Source organism: Phaethon aethereus (assembly GCF_964289735.1).
Source record: "Phaethon aethereus genome assembly, chromosome: 2".
NCBI lineage: Eukaryota > Metazoa > Chordata > Aves > Phaethontiformes > Phaethontidae > Phaethon > Phaethon aethereus.
The window spans coordinates 37,911,092-37,934,543 of record NC_138582.1 but is presented as its reverse complement, the minus strand read 5'-3'; the positions used below and the strand labels follow the sequence as shown (position 1 = coordinate 37,934,543).

The 23,452-nt window shown below is 39.2% G+C and overlaps 1 protein-coding gene across 1 annotated transcript in view; it reads right to left on the bottom strand.

Annotated features, from left to right (window-relative positions):
- NCOA2 (nuclear receptor coactivator 2) overlaps window positions 1-171 on the bottom strand; it is a gene marked incomplete at both ends in the record, with an annotated part of 74,489 nt that extends 74,318 nt beyond the window's left edge. Inside the window, one exon of the mRNA XM_081996419.1 lies at window positions 89-171. Within this exon, the coding sequence (XP_081852545.1) occupies window positions 89-171 (83 nt within the window). The remainder of the gene's footprint in view (window positions 1-88) is intronic.
- Between the last annotated feature and the right edge of the window lie 23,281 nt (window positions 172-23,452).

Genomic DNA, 23,452 nt, shown 5'->3' with positions numbered 1-23,452 from the left:
TTTTCTAACGATTATTAAAAATATGCACACATCTAACATTTTTTCTAAGTTTTTCTCTTTCAACATCTTCAGACATAAATGGTCTAACCTGGGTCCAAGCTGATCGGGATCCTTACGCTTTCTTGACTCTGCCCTGGATGGGTCAGAGGTATTTTCTCCCATCCCGCTCATCTTGAACACATATCAGCAACTAAAAGGAAGAAAGTGCACGAAAGGGTTATGGTGGCAAAGTCATGAGTTCTTTGTTCGTATTTCTAAGTTTCTTGTTCACTGCTCAACTCAGGTTTGACTTGGCAAATCTATCATTTGAAATAGAGTTTGTTTGAAAGGCACCAATAAAATACTGTGTTTATGACCCCACAAAACGCTACACAAAACTCCTTCAGAAGAAAATTTGTGGTAGACAAGTGAAGCGTTATCAACTCTTCGATTGTTACCAGTTATGTTAAAACAGGTAAGTACATTTTGTGCCTGGGTTGCTGAATTTTCATGGCAATTTTGCAAGGTTGAATGAGGAAAGACAAAGGAAAAGCCAGTGCCACACAACAAGAAAAACACAACCGAATTGAAATACATGAAATGAAACATGTATCCCAGCTACATGAAAAGGTAGCACATGCAGCTTTAGTTAAAAATCAGAAGATGATGCTTGCACAAGTACATGTACAATACTGTAGAAACAGAACATCTGTCAACACTAGAGATCCCTGAGGAACTGATAAATAATTTGTACATATAGTCTACCTCATAAGGAAAAAACTTGTCAAGCTATCGTGTTAAAACAACACTAGCTTATTATAATTTGTGCAATAAACAGCCCATGGAAATCCTGCCCTGCTCCTGGCCGTATGTTGTCCTATGCACCATAGGAGCACATGAATCTTGCCTGCCCCAGATTACACACCCCTCAATAAGTACAGATAGTCTAGAGGCAGAAAACACTAAACACAAAGGACGTAGGGAGGCAATGTAAATGATCAAAAAGCTCATGCAATACAGGGCGGTCCCAGCTCACCATCCACCTAGTTGCTGCCAGTTTTGTCAGGACCATGTCAGGGAGATGCTGACAGACATTTCAGAGAGCTCCTGTATTGTTGGGATTAGCAAAAAATAAACACGAGGGCCATGAAGGAGGTGAATGTCTCCAGGAGGTGATTCATACCATGCTAAAATAAGAGCTGGAGCCTGTAATTCCATGATCACTTCACACCAGCATAAAATGGAAATCGGGTATCAAAACAAGGGGTTCTACCACCTCTTCCAAGCCCTTCATTTCTGCCCCACCAGCTCCCTTCCCTCTGCTAGCCCTGTCAGCCACGCGCTGAACTCAGCCAGGGAACTGCGGTGGGTTAGAACTGGGGTCCCCGTCTTCTTTCTCTTTTTCTTTTTGACACTGTATAAAATCTAGCAGCCTGAGCTTGTGTTGGTAATACGATGTTCAGATTGTGAATCTTACTTTTCCCAATGAACTGGGTGAATGAAGATATGGGCAGAGACAGCCTGGAGAGTGAGATCCAGGCAGTCTGCAGGGATGCTGAGAAAGGCTGCTTATTGAAACACGAGCAAGCAAATGAAGACTCGGAGCCTTCCCAGACTCAGAACTGAAAATCAGATAACATTTTTCTGAATTAAAAAAACCCCAAAACACCAGGAATAAAAATTCCTTTCTTCGTAGTGAAAATATTTTCTTTTTCACCAGTTTGAGGAGAAAGTGGAGTCATTTCCTTTTTTGATATAGTGGTCAAATTTAATGAAAAACACTAGGTCATCTCTGAAATATAGAGCTCCCAGTTGGTCTTTGACATGCATGGTATCAGATCCTATTTGAAAAATACCTGGTTTATCTTTTTATCAATTGTGTCTATACATACGTATGTGTATCTAGATGTATGTACATACTGCCACCGTTTTGAGCACACCCCACTTCAAGAAGAGCAAGGCGGCCCTGGTTCTGCAGCAGAGCTGAGCTCTCAAAGGGAAGATGTACCATCACAAACCCCATCATTCTGTACTTGCTGGGGAACTCCCAGTGACCCCAGTCAGGGCTTTCACAGTGCCACACCAACGCTGACCTTACTGCAGAGCGTGAAACATCTACCGCAGCCTCTAGTGTGGCCTGTGACACCGGCTCTTGTTAACGACTACATATATTCACTGATTTCCACATCCTAATTTAGATAAACACGAAAGTAGAAATATACATTTGTCGAATTGGTTAGGAGCTAAAAGCACCTTCTTGAAAATAACACAATTTCAGACGTATGCAACAGCAGCGGTCCAAGGAAGGAGCAATACGCTATTAAAAAGACTGTGACAATAATTAAAGAGAAGTTGTGAGGAGACAGCAGTTCCACGTCTCTGTTAGTGGAGAGCTGGAACTGTCCCTGGGGCTCTGTTCCAATGACTAAATTTTTCACTAACCAGGGTGAGGAAAAAAATCATTTGCATGATGAAAGCCATATATTCCCGAGATCATCTGATCTCCAAACCAGACTCAGATGGTGATCTGAAGTTCAGAAGAAAAATCAGGCTGGGGAGCCCCTTTGTTTCTTATGCTTCCCAAGTGATACCCAAGAAATGTAAATTGGTTAACTATTTTTCTTGAGAAAAGCAAGCATAACAATTCACAAAAACCTGTCAAACATTCAACAGTCATCTTCTCCCCAAGACTAGTAATAATTAAAGTCAGAGGTAAGCATTTAGGGGAAACACCCTCCTCCACTCGCCCTTCCTCCCCAAGAAAGCAAATAGGAACAGTTATTGACAGCTTTCCCACCTACTCGGTCAGGCTCACTTCAAAGGGAAGTTTATTTTTGCAGGAACCAAAGTTTCACCAGTGGCTCCACCAACGTATACCTCCATTCTTCTTGCATTCCCACCGATCCTATTCTGTAGGAATTCCACTAAGTCTATGATATCAGCCTTCGGAGGACACATTAAAACTAACCTCCCACCATAAACATCTGAACTTCATCCTTCTGTACTTAAGGGAACAAAAGTGGTACCATCATTATGAAACTAGCACCTTCTTCTCCCCATATTAAACATAGTAATTTGGTCTGAACAAAGAGTTTATTTATTCGTAGTATTATTTTATTTTATTTGCACTGACAGGCCATTACGTCTTTTTCTCAGCAGCATTATCGGTTTGTTCTTAGGATGTTACCCGTTTCTTTTTACTCATAGAGTTTTTCTGGAAATCTACCACCCACTACTATGTTTGCTTTCTGCTCTCCCTAGCTCTTAATTAAAAATCACGTTCTACACCTCAAAGACCTGTACAGGCTCTGCCGCTCCTGTGCTGTAGGTTCCAGTGCTCCAGAGCAGCATGCAAAATCCCGAGTTAGGTGCCTTGGAAAGTGCAGAGCTAGACAGACGATACTAAGTCAACCTGAAAAATCTCACAGGCCAAAATGAAAGTCTCTCAGCAGTATCCAGTACACAGTACTAAAATCAAAAGAACGTGCCTCCAAACCCTATCTGCCTAGGGACTTAGGGGTTGACTGGGATACGTAAAGTTCTGCTATTCTGTTGGGATTCAGAAACTACAGTCCTCTCCTGAGCTAGGAGAAATGAGGAGGAACCACCTTTTAGAAGTTGTGGATAGGTAATCTGCTGCCCTGTTCTTCCATAATACTACGTACCAACTAAGACAGCCAGAAACTGGGCGATGGAGATTCAGTTCCCTCTTTGCAGAGGGGTTTCAAATCAGTATTTTTCATCATGCAGGACAGCGTCCTCAGTGGTAGGCTGCTTGCCAAAACTGGATGTTTATGAAGCACAGACGGCAAGGGTAATTAATACTTGCAGTCCCATAGGAATCTTCAGGTGTGTAGCCCATACCAACTAAACGCCCAGGTAAGAAGTTCAAACACTGTCTTAAGACACAAGGGATTGAGGTTTGAATCCCTTAGGCTGGGGAAGAGAACAAACCCGTATCTCCCATTTCTCAGCAATGACTCTAACAAGTCGAGTAGAGTCAAAGAGGTGAGCACCCTTCCAGTTTCCTCATGTCTTTTTACAAGAAAGCAGCTATTTCAAACATTTTTTCCATGAGCTAATTCACATTCAAGATCTACACATACTACTAGATGAAGATCTCTGGAAGGTCTAGGAACCTCTACAAATTTAATGTGGCATAAGCAAGGAACTAAAACCACATTTTTCAGAAGAAAGTACTTCTGGGCACATGTAGTACCAAAGAGCAGGCACGTAGGAAACTTTCAAGTGAAAAGGGGAAAACCTGATGAATTTAGATTGAACTGATAGATGAATTCTAGACATACAAACATCTGTGGGTCAGAAGCAGCTAAACTGCCTATAGCGTTTTCTAGTTCAGCCCTAACTGCCTCTAGACACATTAATTTATCAATCTCAATTTCTTGGTTATTCATTATTACTAGTAGTTTTATAATACAAAAAATTTGTAACATTAAATAAAGTAATATTTTAAAACAAGATAATTTAGGAAATTTTAAAATTGTTCTAAATATTTTTAGGCTCCTGAATCACATGGATAGCTTCTCAGACCACAAAATAAAACTTCCAAACTTGAAGTCTGAATTTTTCCAGGAAACATGACAATTCAAAACTAAAGCCACTGCAAGTAGCATGACAAGTTAGAAGCTCCAAGTTTTACTCCAATAAACCTCCCCTATAGGGAACTACCTTAGATTAGAAAGCAGCGTTCATGCTGCTTCTCTGATCTTTTTATACATCCCTGCAGGAATTTCCAGAAAGAAGAAAGATAAAGAAATTGAACAGTTCAGTTCATTTAGTGCTTTAGAAGAAGTGGAAATGTAATACCAGTGCTACCATATGTCTTCTGAAACAAAAATCAAGAAAAAGCGGGTAGGGCTTTTTTAGTGTGGTATAGAATAGGAAAAAGGATCAACCAAATTGGGAATTAGTAAAAACAAAATCAGCAGAAATCACTGCATTGAGGAGAAAGAGATGGAGACATATGTTTGTTAATGAAAAAAATAGCATCATGACACGTCAGATGCTGAACGAAACCAATTTTTATTTGAAAGAAAATGTCTTACAAAGCTGAATTTAAATGCACATCTTGCAGAATGAACTGTCATGCAAGACCAGGCACACTCTTTTTTAATTGTGTAAGTTGTTTGGGAGCTGTACTGCGTTCCAAAATACAAACATCCCACTATGGGATTAGTATTGCCTTCAGTGGTGGTAGCAGATTTTTCTTCTCAATATATGTTTTCTCCCATTTGTCCTACAAAAAAACCCTACAACAATAACTAAGAGCTGAACTTCTAATGCTGACTCATATGCCCCTCAAGCTTCAGTTCCACTGGGCATCAATGAGGAGCAACGGAGCAATGGAAATATAAATACACTCACCGCAGCATTTTCATACAAGGAAGGAGATAATTAGAGAAGTGGAATTATGATTACTAAAAATACCTAAAGAACTAATTTTAGGCTCCAACAGATGACCTCTACCAACAGGACATCTCAGGTAAATAAATGCTTTATTTGTGTTTACACTTAACAACAGAGGTGTATTTTCCTGCTCTCTCTGTTTTGCTACCACAGACCTAAGCATCCAAAATACCTGCAGACAAATCTGTCTAATTTTTCCAATTGTTAAATGTAAATCACAAATGCTGAAAAATTAAATTAATAAATTCTTGGACAGTATACATTAGTAATTACAATCACTGAGATCGAACCAGTTTCTACCAGAAGTCGAGAGATTGAAAAGACTGAGCCTGAAAGAGGCTTCAATTCATTTTTTCTTGCTATCAGTAACAAAACAATAGTTTCTGCTCTCGTCATGACAGCACATCCTCCTTCACCAGCAACTGAGAATACACAGAGACTTAACCTAATTATAAAGCAATAGTAAACATGATATTTTTACAAGACATTCCTCTTTCAAAGGGGGAAAAAACCCACAATGTGAACCCAAAAATAAAACACATGGGAGCAAAAATAAAAATAGAGGCTTCGTCAAGGAGGAGACAGAAAAAAATCTAGCACAAATCAGTTGTGTGAATTTGTAACATCTCCTCCATTCCCCAAATGCCACGAAGGAACATGGCATGCAGAGTAAACCTTCCAGCACTGATCCAGTTAATCATCCAGAGTCAATGCAGAAGAAGATAATGTGCATTTTATCTCTTATCAGGGCAGGCCATCTTCCAAACAAGGCCTGTTAAACTGTCAGATTTATTATAAGCCTAACAAATGCAGTTACAGAATAAATGAGGATTACACCTTCAAAGCTGCTATTTCAATCTGAAAAGTAGCAAACAAAAGGTAAAGTACCATATAGTGGACAATCAGGTAGCATTCCAGCACATGAACATATGCATTTAGTGTAGATACAATTGATAAATACAGAAGTGATTTATTAAAGCCAATGTTTTATTAACAAACAGCAAAAATACTGGTTACTGACCAAAAATACTACAAGTCAGTGAAAAATTTGGCAAAATTTTTCTCTAACAGCCCAATTAAAAAATATACACAGCTCATACTCCTGTGGTTAATTATAATCTCAAACATACATCCATTATAATTCATACTTTTTTCCTGTGAATTTCTCATGACTAGAAGATTTCAGTCTCAGTTTCAAAATTACTCTTGTATTCCGTGTAGCATTAATTCTGGTAGAAGCCAGAGGAAAGTTGGAAGTCACATGCAACTTCTGATTCTTCACATTTTTTCCTGCTTATGAACTCTTTTTTCACTGGCTCCATTTCTGAATAGGAAAATATTTAATATGGATACATACTGCAATCTTCACCCCTTTTGAAGAAAGGGATACTTGCGAGCCACTTTCCCAGGCCTCAAAAGGAAATCGCTGTCACAGGCAGGATAAGATGCTAGATCAGAGCCTGCAGCCACTGGAGCCTAAAGCCAACCTTTTATTGGTGAGCCACAGCAGTGCAGGAGCAAAATGCTTGCTTTGACTCCCAGCACTTTTCAGTGTAGCACCCGTCAGGATCCCAATCAGCTAATCGAGTCCGCCCGCCCCACGCTTGGAAAAAAACTCAGCCTTCTTGGGTGCAGACTTTCTCTTGCACAGGTATTTCAACAAACCCAGAGAGACACAGATAAGGGTTTGGAAAATAGTAAAAAAAAAAAGTGAAAATCAAGGGAAATAAAAGGAGCGGGGGAAAAAAATACTGTATTGTCTGGTAAAATTATTTAAATTAAATAATTTAATTAAATTATTTAATTTAAATAATTAAATAAGCAATTTATTAAAGCAAGAGATCCACCACTAAAAAGTTTGACAGGAAAGAAAGGTAAAGATATATTAAACCATCCTCCTGCATCCCTGGTATATATAAGCCACATACACATACAACCAACTACTATACCCAGCCTTCATCACTGAATGCCTGGAACTGGGATATACCCCAAAAGAAACTATGCCAGTCTGCCAAAATAAGCAAGATGTCCAGTACCTCAGTTGGTGAGGGCAACCTCATATTAAAAATACAAATTAACTTATTCAAGGGTATGTGTTTTTCCTGAAGCAGCACTACCACTTTCACTATAGATGAAACTGTCTAAAAACTTTGCCACCCTACAACAGTCATGCAGTATAAAGCAAAAGGAGAAAACAAAGTTTCTTTGAGGAAGGTGGTAGCAGCAAGCTGAAAAACTCAGTCACATTTACAGGACTTGTACTAAAATCTGGCGTCCACGCATAGCCTTTTCTATCTGAAACTAACACTTGCTACTTAGGAGATACAATTTCATTTGAAAGAGAGCCTATTACAAGTAACATTAAAACAAGATTTATAGTATTATTTACTAACTTCTACTTTATTCTTTAACCCAACAAACTAGAACTAAGAAAAGGAACAAAATTTACCAGCAAATGCCATTGAGCCCGTGTATAAAAGAATAGAAAGCTGGCTCCAACACCTACTACTCACATTTTTGCTCAGTCTACAAAAAGCCGTACCAGACCATAAACAAATGTTTAAGCCGAAGGCTCCTTCCTCAACAATATCTTTTCCCTTACTCTTGTTTAATGGCTTAGAGTGGTGTATTAGACAGTAGGAAGAAGACATATTCCATTTGCAGCCTGAAAGCCAATAATGCTCATGAATTTTTTAGCTGAAAGACACTTCAAGATGCCACTGGAAAGACTGTCTAATAAACGCATTAGGCTGCATATGGGCGGCAGCAGCTCTTTAACACATACTGTAACAATCAAATAAATGGCTAACATTAATGTTCAGTGTTACAGACTTGTATTTAATAGGATTTTCTTTAAAATCCACCTAAACCTTGAAGGAGAAACAGTTTTTTCTCAGATACTTAAAACCACTGGTTTGAGAAACTCCTGGGTCTGCTTGAGACTTTGCAAAAACCCCTCCAGGCTGACCCCAGCACTGTAAGATGGCTCCTACCTTCTGTATTCCCATAGGCTAAGGCTCTTAACAGAGCCACTCACTCAGCTGCTTACGGATTAGCCTACGTCAGCCACCTCTAATATGCCCAGGAATAGCAAGACTAGGCTTTAATAAGACAACGGAGAAAAAATATCAGAGGAAGAAAGTATCATTTCCTATATAATATACAAGAGAGTTTGTTCCATTACCACTTTTAAAAAGGAAAAAGTCTGTTGTCACCAAAACATTGTCAAAAAGGAGGCAGGTAGTACTACTGCAAAATTTTTTCAAGACTCTGCATCGTAATTTCAGGTTTGGGATTCTATCTCTCCCTTGTTATGATTCTTAATACTGAACAACAAAAGAAATGCAGCTTAATACCACTAAATCTCCCCTTAAAACACCAGATTAAAAGACAAAATACGATGCCAGAACATTATTTGTATATATGCCAGTCACTCTTGCATCTTCTTGCTTGTGGTGGGTAGCTGAGAAGAAGAGAGAAGAAGAGAGAAGAAGAGAGAAGAAGAGAGAAGAAGAGAGAAGAAGAGAGAAGAAGAGAGAAGAAGAGAGAAGAAGAGAGAAGAAGAGAGAAGAAGAGAGAAGAAGAGAGAAGAAGAGAGAAGAAGAGAGAAGAAGAGAGAAGAAGAGAGAAGAAGAGAGAAGAAGAGAGAAGAAGAGAGAAGAAGAGAGAAGAAGAGAGAAGAAGTCATGCTAAAAACATTTAACCTTCTAGGTTGCATTTGATAAGTATCAAACGATGGCTGCAAAACATATTAAGCTTGCAAGCATTTTTACTCAAAAAGGAGTCATCCAAATTCCCACATAAAACAGGAATTTGTTGTTAATCGTGAACTATAAGAACATAGAATTGTTCTTTACTTATGAGACTGATTTAGAACCATAGTATTTCAAATGTACTGTGATTTAAAGTAAAACTTTATGAACAGCACAGCTGACAAATGAAGCAAATCTAACTAACTGAAGAAAAGGACAGTATTATAGGAAACTTTGTATTTAAATAGCTATCATTTCCAGCTGATGGTACTTCTGGAACAGTGAGTTAAGTGTATTTTAACTCCTACTGAAACCTCCCTGCCAATCTCAGTTTCAAAACTGTTATTTGTCCATTTAAATTCCCACACCAATTTCCCCCCCCAGAAACCACCAAAAGCAAGGGGAAAACCAGAGCAGAGAGAGGGGAAGAGTGAAACAATTGCTCTCACCAGTGTAAGGCACCATGGAAAAACTCAAAACCAGGAACATTTTCTAATCTCATAAATATAACTGATACAAACGTATACATCACTTACAATACCAGTAAGCTTATACAGTTCAGTGTGATTCACAAGATGCCTATCTTAGCAGTGAGAACATGACCGATCACAGCAGACAAAGGCATTTACACATCTCTGTGTTGTGGGCATGCCTACATTAGGATTTAACTCCAGTTAACTGCCTGTCAAATACCAGGCTATTTACTTTAGATAAAACATATTCCATTAATAAAAAGCTCAGGAAACTGGGTTCCGTAAGGGTAAAAAGTAAAAAGCAGAGGGCAAACCAGAAAGAACAGCATTGTGTTTGTGCATCAGTTATATACATAAGTAATAATATTATGTAAGTAATACATAAAGTTATCAAACCTATACACAGAAACATCAAACCTATCATGTTTGAACTTGAGTTCCATCACTTACCAAACCTCAGTTTCAATGACATCACACAGCTAGAGAGGTGTTGGTCCTTCTGGTTGCTAGGATCAACTTAACATCTCTACATGCTCAGGTGCTATGCGATGTGCAACCCGAGCTTGCACTGGAGCCTCAGCAAGCGATGCTTATGTTGCATGCCACCTTTCATAGCTTTAACCTGGTCATCAAAATAATGTTCCTTCAGTCTTGGAGTAGATATTTTTACTGAAAACACATGATCTTTCTGAAATTTTTGCTGCAATTCAGCAGCTCTATGTGTCTTCTCTGGTGCCTAATCAAAAAATGAACTTGTGTTTCAGATTTTCACATAGCTACAGCACTAAGAGCGTTTGTTTTTCTCATCTACCCAACCAGCTTCTACTAGGAAGCATGTTGAAACTTTAGGCCATTCTTTCAAATGCCAAGTGCTTTGATTTTCAGGAAGCATACCTAAACATTAGCTAAGGCTTTTCTACACATTTTGACATTGTTACCAAGGTGAATGAATACCTATTGCACACATACCTATAAGATACAGTTACATACTCCACACTTCCTTCTAAAATATTGAGATGCTCTCATAAGCATGCATTTAGTTTAACAATGTATAACTGTCATGGTTTAACCCCAGCCAGCAACTAAGCACCACGCAGCCACTCGCTCACTCCCCCTTGGTGGGATGGGGGAAAGAATCGGAAGAATAAAAGTGAGAAAACTCGTGGGCTGAGATAAAGACAATTTAAGAGGTGAAGCAAAAGCCGTGCATGTAAGCAAAGCAAAACAAGGAATTCATCCACAACTTCCCATGGGCAGGCAGGTGTTCAGCCATTTACCTGAAAGCAGGGCTCCATCACGTGTAACGGTTCCTTGGCAAGACAAACACCATAACTCTGAACATTCCCTCCCTGCCCCCGCTTCCTTCTTCTTCCCCCAGCTTTACATGCTGAGCATGACGTCATATGGTACAGAATATCCCTTTGGTCAGCTGGGGTCAGCCGTCCCAGCTGTGTCCCCTCCCAGCTTCTTGTGCACCCCCAGCCTCCTCGCTGGTGGGGTGGGGTGAGAAGCAGAAAAGGCCTTGACTCTGTGTAATCCCTGCTCAGCAATAATGAAAACATCCCTGTGTCATCAACATTGTTTCCAGCACAAATCCAAAACAGAGTCCCATACTAGCTACTATGAAGAAAGTAACTCTATTCCAGCCAAAACCAGCACAGTAACAATAAAGTTTCAATTTAAGAATCAAGAATTCAAGCTGCTTTGTTCCAGAAGGTTGCAAGTGAAGAACAGACCAAAGTCAAACATACCTATATTAAAGTCAAATAAATGTTAGTACTCAGCTCCAGAAATGGTAGAGCCATAGTTATGGTAACAGCTGGCTATGAGGCGAATTTGACTTTATGTTGACATCCTCTTGTCAGTCAGGGATGTGGCTGGTGCCCACACAGGTTTCAGAACCCTGCACCACTTCTTGAAATTGTATATCCAAGTCACCTTTTTCAGTATGGTGCCTGGCTTACCCATCCTCTCTGCCTTCAAAATGTGTTTAGAGCATCTCCTCTGGAAAACTCGTCATCCTCCTTAGCAGCCCTGGTCCCAGAGGGTGCCCGACCAACAAGGATGTGGTCCCAGATGCTACGGGAGAGACCAGCTGAGGTTTGCTCCCTATTCCTACCCATATGCGCATGAGCAGGTAGTTCCCCTCAGCAGGTGCTTCCTGCTAATCCTGGTATCCATGTCAGTATAATCCATTTATATCGGAGCAGCAGTGTAAGAGTTGGGACGTAGAAAAAATTTTATGACTCTTATTAAAGTTTGAAGAACAAGCAATTTAACACATGCTTTTTGAGAGAATACAGCTATATCCATAAAAGATTATACTTGTATTATCTCCTAACGTGCAGAATTACACTTACATTACAGGTGTAAGATGTATGCTAAACTCTTGGCAAAGGCATTAAGAGTACTAACTACGCACATTGTTACTAAGCACAAAAATCAAAACTAATAGAAAAAATTTTGTCAGAGCCACACACAAGTGTCTTGCAAACACTCATGAAGTACGACTAACTTGATAAAAATTAATTGTCCATAGCAGCCCATACACCCTAATCAAAGATATTCTTAATGCATCCATGAGTTTAAAAAGTGATCTGTGAACATGAATAACAATTACTAGTGACTTCAGATTTCATGTTGGTCTTCATTCATACTCTTCTGTTTGCTTTAGTAAAATACTGCAACCACCAATAACGAAAGATGAAAGTTAAACTGTCATTTTAAAGCATTTAAACGGGAAACAACTCATAAAATTCTTGTTGCTTTAGTTAGTCAGCTGCCAAGGAATAAAACCTTGTGGACACAAGCTTTGTACCCACAAGTGTGTGTATGTGTCCATGTGTATACACACACACACGCGCATATATGAATACAGACTATACATAGGAATGGCTGCATGAGTCAAATAAAAGAGACATTTAGTTAGTGACTAGTCTGTCATGGAAGCTATCAGCAGATGCCTCAGGAAAAAGCACAGAGCAGCTGCAGAACGATCCTTCCCCCTGATATCTCCTCAGGGATATCTGTCTCTGAGTGGCTCAAGCTTAGCTGTGGTGTTGCTGTCCTCCCTCCTCCCTCTGAACCTACCTTCAGTTGTGCCTAACTCCTTCTTAAATCCCTATATACCTTTGGCGTCCACAACGCTTACGGGCAACACTCTATAAGCTTTACCACAAGCTCCTTTAACAGCAGAGATGACATTCTGGAAAAAATTGAAGAGTTCTAAGGGGATGTTATGACTCAAATGAAATAAATCAGAATTTTATCACTGACTTCACTGAAGCTTGGACTTTCCTCCTAGTCTACTAGAGGAAGATGTCAAACTGTTATTTCTCTCTTTTGTAGGGCATAAATCACTCCATGGGCCTGACACAACTATGCTTGTATGCTGCAGCCCAAGGAAAACAAGTTTACTCTACTGTTAAAGCTGAATGTTCATTATCAGCCTTTTTATTCTCTTTGTAAAAATTAACTGAAATTGATTTGCGTTAATAGTGAAACCATTTATAGTAAAGAAGAATCACAGATGCTAGCAAAGAATTAGCATCTATTAAAAATATTTTAAATTTTGGAATATAATTACTAAAGAGGGGTAGAAACACCCACTACATTCATAGAAGGAGTTGACCAGAAGCCTGCAATACACTGCCTCAAAGTAAAAAATAACACACATGTAAAACTAGTTGGACTGAACACCTGGAAAAACTTCAGGAAAAGTAAAAAAAATAATTTTATTACCATGCAGTTCTAACAGACGTTTCTTCACCAGAATCTTGTGTTAAATGGTTGCTTAATCACAACAGCCTGTGCTATAGGGAATGGAAAATCAGAACACAACAGTATCCTGATGAAGTTTGTTTGAGGACAGTGTGCACAGGAGAAAATGAAACAGGAACAGCAAAGAGGAGATTCAGGTACAACACACACTGCAAATTCAGTGCATTTGCCATAAACTTTTGGTTTGATTCTTCATTTCGGATTTTCACCAAATTCTTGCCATCTTCCTTACAGTCTATATCCCCACATCCCAGCCAATCCTTCCCAATCCCTCACTGTACAACTACAGCTATCAGGAAAACTGCCCACAGGGTCTGCCACAGACTCCTGGGTATTGAGAGCAGCCCACTTCTGAAAGACACAGGCTTTCAAATCTTATCCCTTACCTTCAGAGACTAAAGCTTTACCTGCTAATAATAATTTTAAGCCCAATTCAGGCGTCCTTCTAGGCCTGCCACAGCTGAACATAAGCGAGTAGGAACAGCTAACGAGGAATTCGGGCAGTAAGACAACTCCATTGGGATTTCCTCACAGGTACAGTGATTATCAACTTACAGTCAGTCATCTTCACTCAGATCAGACAGCTTGGCTTGTAGACCCAGTCCTCAGTCCATAACTCAGTTTTCTTGTTACAATTATGGGTCTATTCTGTAGTACCGTGCGAACAAATTTATTCCATTTAGTAATGAAGCAGATTCTGAGAATCAAGGTGGTTTTCACACCTTTCCTCATTTTTTTCCCCTGTTACTAGTCTAAGTAAATAAATAAAGTGGCACTACAAATTATAACCAGCCAGTTGAGTTCCAAATGGCATTTGTTATTAAATTATGTGCTAAAAACTCTGGAGTGAAATATAATGGACTTGATGATCTTAAAGGTCTTTTCCAACCTAAATAATTCTGTGATTCTGTGAAATATTTCAAGGTACTCCTCTACCTCAGACTTTCCAATAAGGTATTTTTCTTACAACATGGCATATTTTGCAATGCAGTCATGTCTTCCCTTCTTCCTTGCACAAGAAATTTCCCTCACAGAGATGACAACAACAAAAAGAGCACAACAAGTTTTGAACATTACCAGTGTTATTTTGTTGATGACAGCAGCATATAGAATTTTGCAGAGTGGGCAAACAAAATTACTCTGGTCAAAGATAATGCTTGAAGTTTTACATACGCTACATGCCATACTTCTGAAAGAAATTGCTTATGAAAGAAAACACCCTAACCTGAGTTTTGTGAGAACATGAAGCCACCTGAAGAGCACAGTCTACACAAAACGTTGACTTTGTTTAAATCTCGCCCCCCTAATATGTCCTAAAAGGCATCAGGAAAATCAAAAGACTGTACAAGCAAAAAAAAAAAAAAAAATCTATTTGTCTACAAAACATAGGTGCCAACAGTTCAGTAAACACTGCTTGGCCTCCACTATCTTCTTAGATCTTCCGTAATGAAATAAAGAAAGAAAACACAAGAAGCAGAGAGGAAGTTTCATTGTTCTTGTGGCTTCGACATTTGGTGCCGTGAACATGACAGGGTCTCAAGCCTCCACTCAATGGCATCGCCTGCCCCAGGCCTCTGTATCAAAATGTAGGTATACTGCTATTAAAATAATCAAACAGAGACAAAAGAGAACAAGCAAATAAATAGCGCTAACTTGTTTACGTTTCTGGCTCTGTCCTCACAGTATGAAATAAAGTCTCTTCAAACACATACTACATTAATTTGAAAAACAATAATATTTTCCTTCCCCCCTCCTATCTCAAAGTAGCATGAGTTTTTCAAAGTCCTAAATAAAATAAACTAAGGCATTTCCTGTATGTATTTAGTTAATTATTAAACGGATTCTAAGCATGATAGTCACCACCACTATTTCAATATGAATCCGGGAAAACACAGTTTTAGCAAACTGCCAGTGCACTGCAGTAATGACCGGTTACATGCATCTTTGCAATCCTGCCCTTAACTTCGGAGGCCAAATTCTAGAGAAGTGATGATCAGCACTGCCACGCAAACTCAAACGCTTCATTTTATCTTGGTTTTTTGTGGTCCAGGATTAGTATTACTGCTGTGAGGTAAAGAGCAATGCTGGGCTTAATGCTGTGTACAACAGGAAAATAAAGCCAACAAGCGTACAAGAACTTCCCGAGCAGGGAAGACAGCATACTATCTTCAGCTACTACAAGTAACCATCTGTAACCTTTTTCGGGGGATGTTATTATTTAACTAATGTGCAATATTAAATGTTGCCCTCCCAAGGTTAAAAGAAAGGTAAATACTGCTGAGATATTTGATGACATCAGCATGCATAACTGTGAGATAAATATGAGGTCTGAAGATTAACTGAATGTCATTCTGTTTTCGGGATCGCATACTTGTAAAGAAAACTATGAAGATTAGAGAACAGAGAGAGTTATATAACAACTACAAGTGTTTCAGTGTGTTTTGTCTACTTAAGCTCTTGGTCAGAAAGAGAAAGCTTTACTGCAAAAATGTCTCAGTCTGATTTACTCTGTACTTTTTTGTGCACATAGAAATTACTGAATAGTAATTACTGCAATGAAAAAGACACTCTCAGGCTCCACCTCCTCTTGGCAGTGTGAAAATATAGATGGGTTTGTGTATTATTCTGGATGCCAGAAAACTTGCTTACAAAAATATTTCCTGTGCACTAAGATATATTTAGCCTCATAAACCCATAAAACTGTCACAGGCAACCACAAGTACACCTGTAGCCATTAAAAAGGGGGGGAAACTACAGAAACTGGAGAATCAAATTTACACTATTTCTTTGTATTTGTTATGAAGAAATATTACCTTTAAACCCTCTTGCTCAAAAAGAAATTAGTTCTTCCTCCCAACCCCCAAAACCGACACCCCCCTTTCCTCCTTGCCCTGCGACATGCAGACACCCACGATGCACACGCGGGAGCACACATACGTGCAAAAAGAGAGCGCTGACAATGAAGTCACTTCAGAAACACACCTTGTCGTCTTCCAGCCTTTGCAGTCGAAGGCAGATCTCACTAGTTTTCCTGCGTCTTCAGATCAAGACGTAGATAAACTCCCCATCCATCACACAGGCTTTTTATTAAAAACGGGGGGGGGGGGAAGGGAGGAAAGGGAAAGAAAAAAAAAAAAAAAGAGGAGACAATTACCGGTACATTTACAGCCTTAAAAAAAACAGCTCTCAGTTATCCCAAAGCAGTGTTACGTCTTGATGTAAACCAAAGCACATGCTGAGTGAGGACGTGCGCACACAGCAGCTTATCATCTCTGTCATCTGCTTCTAATGACAGCTGACAAACCGGCCACGCTAATCCTTCCCTAACTGCTGATCAGAGAGATCCCCCTTTGACAATCCAGCATGGTGGAGTACTCGAAAATTCCTCCTGCTTCTGTTCTGTTGCTGCTCTAAAAAGCAGTTTCCTTTTCATTGAGATAATAGCCTTTTCTGCAGTCACGTGGCGCCTGGGCTACATTAGCAGAGCTTGATGATAATAGAAAGTAACTCCCCTCCCTCCCTTCTGCCGATTTTAAGGGAACAACTCCAGGAGAAAGCCAAACCCAGCACACTTGAAATCATTTTGCATCGTCCCCTATTGAAAAGCAAATTGTGCTGTCGGTGGAGAAGAGGAATACGCTCTCTACTTCTCGCACCAAAACTAATGAACGAATACATTTTTAGGCAGTGCCTTCACTGGGGCACACACACTGGTCATAAACATGTCATATGAGACTAAACTGAATATTAAGCATGGTTAATACTGAATATCTGGCATGCTAGAAATACTCTTTTTCCCCTAGACTAATTTTTTTGCTTGTAATTTTAATTCTGTTGCAATAAATACTCTTCTCTGGGCAACATTGTATGGTTCAACTCCTCCCAGCACCCAACTCTCCTGCAAATACAGAAAAGCACAAATAAATGATTTGCGCTACAACCTCCAATGTGAGTACTTCCCCCTTTTTTTTTTTTTTTTAGTAACATCATGTATCTTGCATTAACTCAGTACCCTGACATTTTAAGCATTTTTTAAATACGCTCTCCCACTTAGGTAGGGAAACCTACCTAAGCTTCAGCTTCAGAGTTCCCATCCCTCCTATAGAGAGTGCCAAGCCCCGCGTGGGTTTGCACCTCACTGTTCAGAAGGTTTCCTACTTGGAAAAAGCAAAGTATACACGCAACCACACTGCTCAGTCCTACCTTCACTGAAGCATTTCACAGACTGAAAGCAGAATAAACCTTTCCTCTTCAGCACTGGCACACCGTTTCCCCGTTACCTTGGCACACAGCGTAAAGACATCCAATTTATTCCCCACGGGTCTGTCCACCACTGACAGCGCTGGACAGTGCAGGAGCACATGGACCAGCATAGCCTTTCGTGTGACATTTCAGTGCTGGGGTCTGTAAACTGTTTAAAAAAAGCCATGGACAAAGCATCTCAAAATAATTGTCAAGCCCGCAAAACAACTTTTGCAGCTTTGTACCCACTCTTTTCCACTCTGAGTTGGGAAACAGAATTATCTTATTTTCTCCTTCTACTTCCACGTTTTCCCATTACACCAGATAATTCTCCTTAAAGACAAGACTGATCATAAACTTACGGTTTCTTCAGAATCTGAAAAGGTTAGAGACTGTGGTTGTTCTTACAGGAAAATAAGGTGGAAATCGTGAGGAAATAGTGGCTGTCCCGTACACACCATCTTTGCCAACATTGCCCTGTCCTAGGACGACCCTACTCAGGAAAGTGGCTCTGGGGGATCCCTGCTCCAAGGCTACGATCAAAGCTGAGGCTTAACCTTTCTGTGGCAGAGGACCTGGGAACGGAACAGGAATGGGGCCTCTTCTGCAGCAGCATAAAGCCTTTCTTGTATTCTTCCTTTTTCCATGCTTTAGAGATAATCTGTGAGAAAGATCCTAAATCCAGGAGGAAATAATCTAGTTCCATAAGGAGACTATATAATACACTATATTCAGCAGAAAAACATATACGCTAAATTGAATATGACAGTTCTTTCTAAGTAAGTCCTTCCATCTCAAAGTGCCACACTATATAGGGTAAGCAAAATGAATGTTATTCAGAGCTACATACAACTTCAAGTCCAATAGAAGAACTGCTTTGCAATCTTAACTTTCTTTCATCAAAACAGATTGTCACTTGAATTTTCCATATTAATTCCTTAGCTGAAGTAAGGTGCATCAAGCATACTGGTTAAATTGGAAAATGATACAACTGTGGGAAAATCTGTGAAGATTACAGACAGCATATCTGATACTCAAGCAAATATATTAATAGACAAGCACCAGAAGGAAAACGAGCTTTCACAAGAACATACACACACAAAATACTTCACTTGTGGAGTACAAATCTAAGGAAAACATAAAAAATGGGAGCATACCAGTCAGATACCATAGCTAGAACTGTACTGCTGATATTTACAGAAATTGTAAGATGAGACATGCAAAGACAAAACAATATGGTGAGCACAAACATAATAATCACAGTGTTAGGGAAGGAATTATGTGTAAATAAAAAGGAGGTAACAGAAAAGTGTCGCTGTAGCAATAAAATATCAATTAAAGACTGAAAGGAGTGAAAGTATACGGATGTTGTTAAAAAGATTGCTTAGTGAAGAACAGAGTACAGATAAAGCAAACAGCGAAGAGGGAACATACCACTGCAGTGCACAGACTAACTCCAGACAAAAAGGGAAAGAAGAAATGAGTGAAAAAATATTCCTATTAGAAAACACCAGTCAGAATATAAATAAGAAAACATGCAATTGCAAAGGAGGAAAGGCTGTTTGGTTTTATCAGGCAGGTTTTATCATACATGCTTCCAATGGTTGCTTCCTCTTAAGTATTTCATAGGAATTGTACAAATAATTTGGGGATGAGCAGGTGACTTAAAACGAATTCTGGCACTTCAGATTTTTAAATATTAGGATAAGACAAACAACTTACACAGCAGAAGAGGTTCATCTAAGTTTTCTCTAAGAAATATATTTCATTAATACTTCATTTTGTTTGCCTAGCCACAGATGGCTTTGCAGGGAAGCTGCACCTTCACTAAAACTTTTACAATTTATGTTTTAACTTGATCAGATAACGGAAATTGATGCACAGAAAACTGCTTTCATTGCATGCATTTCACAGTTCTCTTTAGTTTGTGTTTTCTTTTTCTTCCTTTATCTTCCCTTAAGAAAGAGCAAACTGGACAGAGATGAGGACATACCACAACACAATCTGGTGGTGTCTGCCCTTCTTCTAACATACCCACACCTGAGGCAAAGACTGCTAAAGCAATCCCAAAACATCTTTTCAGTCTTTTTAGTCCCAAAGCACAATTTTTCAGTCCTTACTCTCACCCTCTATGCCATATCCAGAAGAATCCAATTCCACCTTCATAATCCCTTCAGTCCTCTCAGTTCAGAGTACCCAAAGAGGTATCATAATTGCCAGCTATAGTGACAGCCCTTGTTTACACTGCAGAATAGTAAGACATTTCAAAATGTGTTAGAAAGACGACAAAGCTGACTCCCTTACTCAAGGCAAGAGGTCACTGACTTTTAGGAAAGCTGACGAGACAGCTTAAGTACTGCTTGTGAGAAAGACCGGAGGGGCAAAGTCCTCCACAGGCACAGAGAATGACAAGCAGAAACTACTAGGACCGACTTCCAAGAAGCACAGGAAGCTTATTACTGCTCAGGTCAGGAACAAAGACAGTGCAATGATTTTTCATGTGTGACATTGCAATAAATGCAGAAGCAAGCATACAGCTTTCAAATAGCTGTCCATTTTTTAAATTCCTCTATCTGAACACTAACAGAAACGTTAGGGTTTTCGAGTCAAAACCTGTTGACTTACATATCAATGCCATTAACATTTTACCAGTTCAGGAACTCCTAATCTGCCACTACTTGAAAACTAAGTGGATTTTTCTTTTTTCTTTTATCAGCTGAGGAAAAATAAATAGGATCCTGTAAATAAATCTAGTTTTTCTGACCTTTGCATTTCCTTTTGAGGGACACAAGAATTGTATCAAATGTGCTACCACCAGAATTTGGAGCACTTGGCATTTCTAACAGCCAGTCTCTGTATTAGCAGTACATGTACCTACAGTACTAGGTACCTTGTGACTTCTCACCATGCAAAGGCAATGAAAAGACACTCCTTCCCCTCTCAGTCTCTCAGATATTACTGTTGACGTCTCTTTGTAGTATGAAAACGTCCATGCTTCTTGAACAGAGTTTACCAAGGCTTTCATAATTTCTTAAGTGTGCATCCTGCCACCCACTCAAAGCATTCTGCGTGCAAGTTTCTGCAATATCTAACTGGAGAATTCAATACTGCGATGTGTGCTATATATAGCAATTAAGTTCTGTATGGGCATGTCCACTGACAATTGTGTGGCTTTTTTTTTTTTAATACAAGTTTGATGACTCCTGTTTAGTGAAATTTTTGAGTAATGGTTGGGACTTGTTCTTTGTTCTTCTCTTTTTTTTTTTTTAATCTCTACTGCTTCACTCTCTTACCTTTAATTAAGAAGGCATATGAGAAAAGAAAAAAGGGCTCTTTCAGTGCAGTCTGGAAATGGTCAGCTTCTGGCTCAGCTCTTTCTCCTCTGCAAACTAAAAAAGGGTCAGATCCTCTGCTCGGAGTCTCTGCCTCGGGACGCTTGTTGGTGCTCTCTACAGGTTGTACACAGCGACGTGCTCTCTTGTGGAGATGGGCCTCAACCCACAGAGACAAGTTCAAGACAGTGGGTTGCTTCCATCCACACTGGCAGCACACGAGAGGAACTCAGCACAGGAAGTTGAGCAAGCAGAGAAAACCAGAACCAGAATGGAAATACTACAGCACAGAAATAAATGTTGTACTAACACAATACGTTACATAAATATAATAACAACTAGTGCTACCATCCATTTTTAACAGAATGTAAAATTATGATGCGTCCAGGATTTTTTTTCTAAATAAATTACTTTTAGCTCTACAGAATGTGCCTTTCAGTGAACATATTTTTAAAATTAGCTCAAACTCTTTATTTCACATCATCCCAGAACAGAAGTACTTCTATAGGAAAAGACTTCTGATAATAAAAGGTTCCTGAAACTTGTGGATCAAACAGCTGGCAAGATTCAATGGCTGAGATTTAAATTAGACAGAAGTTTAAATTAGACAGAAGTCAGACTAGAAAATGTCTATTATTAATAGCGGAACAAAATCATACTGATTCATCCAAGGATAAGGTAGGTTTTCTTTCGTGTAGTCTCAGCTAGAAACAAATATATTTCTAAACAACATCATATGGCTCAATCAAGGTAGAACATTAAGGAAGAAATAATTTGGTGAAATTTTATGGTCTCTGATAACTTCGCAGGGCAGCACAGTGTAACGCTCCATCTGGCCATAACAGCAATGCTGTGTGAACCCAGCAAGATTTGATACATTGCCTGTGGTTTTCCTCGAAACAGAAAGTTGCTGTTGTGTTTAATGCAAGTGGGACCTCTACCTTTAGTTCAGGATACAGCAAATTACTCTACCATACCTGGTGATGAATACGTGGGTCTCTGTCCCTAGACCCCTCTCCAAAGAGAAAGTTAGCATTTCCCAGTAAGTCATAAAAGTCTCATGTCTCATCTATGTTCAGCAGTCATCTTCTAGCTGCTAGTGGCTTGCAGAAATTGCTGTGCGTTTGAAAAGCCAGCTCCCGTGAGCAGCAAGGAGGAAACACACAGAGACTGTATCTTGCAGACCCTGAAATTCTAGGCTTTTACATTTCTCCAGATAATTTCTATCAGTGTCAGACAGAATAATGAAAAAAAAACCCCAGTTTAACTGAGCCCAAGCACAAATACTATTGAAAACTACAAGGGCTGTCAGAGATAACACTATTTGATGAGAAAACCAAGAGCCAAAGACTGCAGCCTACCAAGTAAAACAAAAGTGAAAGGAAACGCAGAAGCAGCTGGAATTAATTTGATTTACAATCAAATAATTAAATGCTCTGATATGAAATAAAAATCAAGTGTAGGACAATTGGTCTGTGCTCCTTTTTATAATGAGGTTGATGTGACAAAATTGAGGTTTAGCTGAAGTATTGTACAAATTCAAGAACTTCAAATTTTACTTGGTGAGGGTAAAAGATAAACCAAACTCGTGCAAATAGAACAGCAATCACTGAATGTAGGATATTGAGGGATATTTAAAACAATGACATTTGTGTGTTCAACAGAAACTGGACTTGTTCACTTCTTGTCCGACAAAAGTGCAGGTTTGCTGCTAGTGCCAGCAATAACAAATGGCAGCTTTAAAACATGGAAGACAATACTCATTTCATCTAAATAAAGTAACAGCAAAATTTAGGTAATTATTTGCAGTAGAAATGAGACATAGCATTCTAAAAGAGGCCTAATTCTGAGCAGAAGTGCTACACAATCTCAAATAACCCCCAATGCGGTTAGCATTGAATAGTTAAGTCTATGACAAGAGAGGAAACATGTCAGGACTTGGCTATATTGCTAACTCTTAAGAGAAGAGTTCAACACACTGAATTCCAAAACAGAAATCTATTTTTCAACTTCAGTTTGTTCTCGGTTTTCCCTAAAATGAACTACAAAGTAGGTGCATATGTTTGACTGCAGAGAAAGGCTCAGAAACAGCATACAGCTCAATCATTTTAATCTGAAATATTTAGAACATATAGCAAATCCGGTCCCATCCTGAGAACACATATTGATGTTATATTGCAGATTGATATGAAAAGTTAAAGTCGGATGTAAACTTTGAAAATAGATGGCAGGCACATTACAACTGCTTCCGACTGCGAAAAGCAGGGCTGACAGATCTTCCCTCAGTGTAAAATTAGTGGCCCCTACCACGTTTACACATTTCACATTTTCCACAAAAGCAATCTCAAAAGCTTTACCCCACTCTAATCTAACAAAAATATCAACAATATGGATGGCGCCTTTCATTTTCTTAAAGATTGCGCTTGAGCATGTTGTACTGAAGCACAAGATGATACAAGGTCAGTTA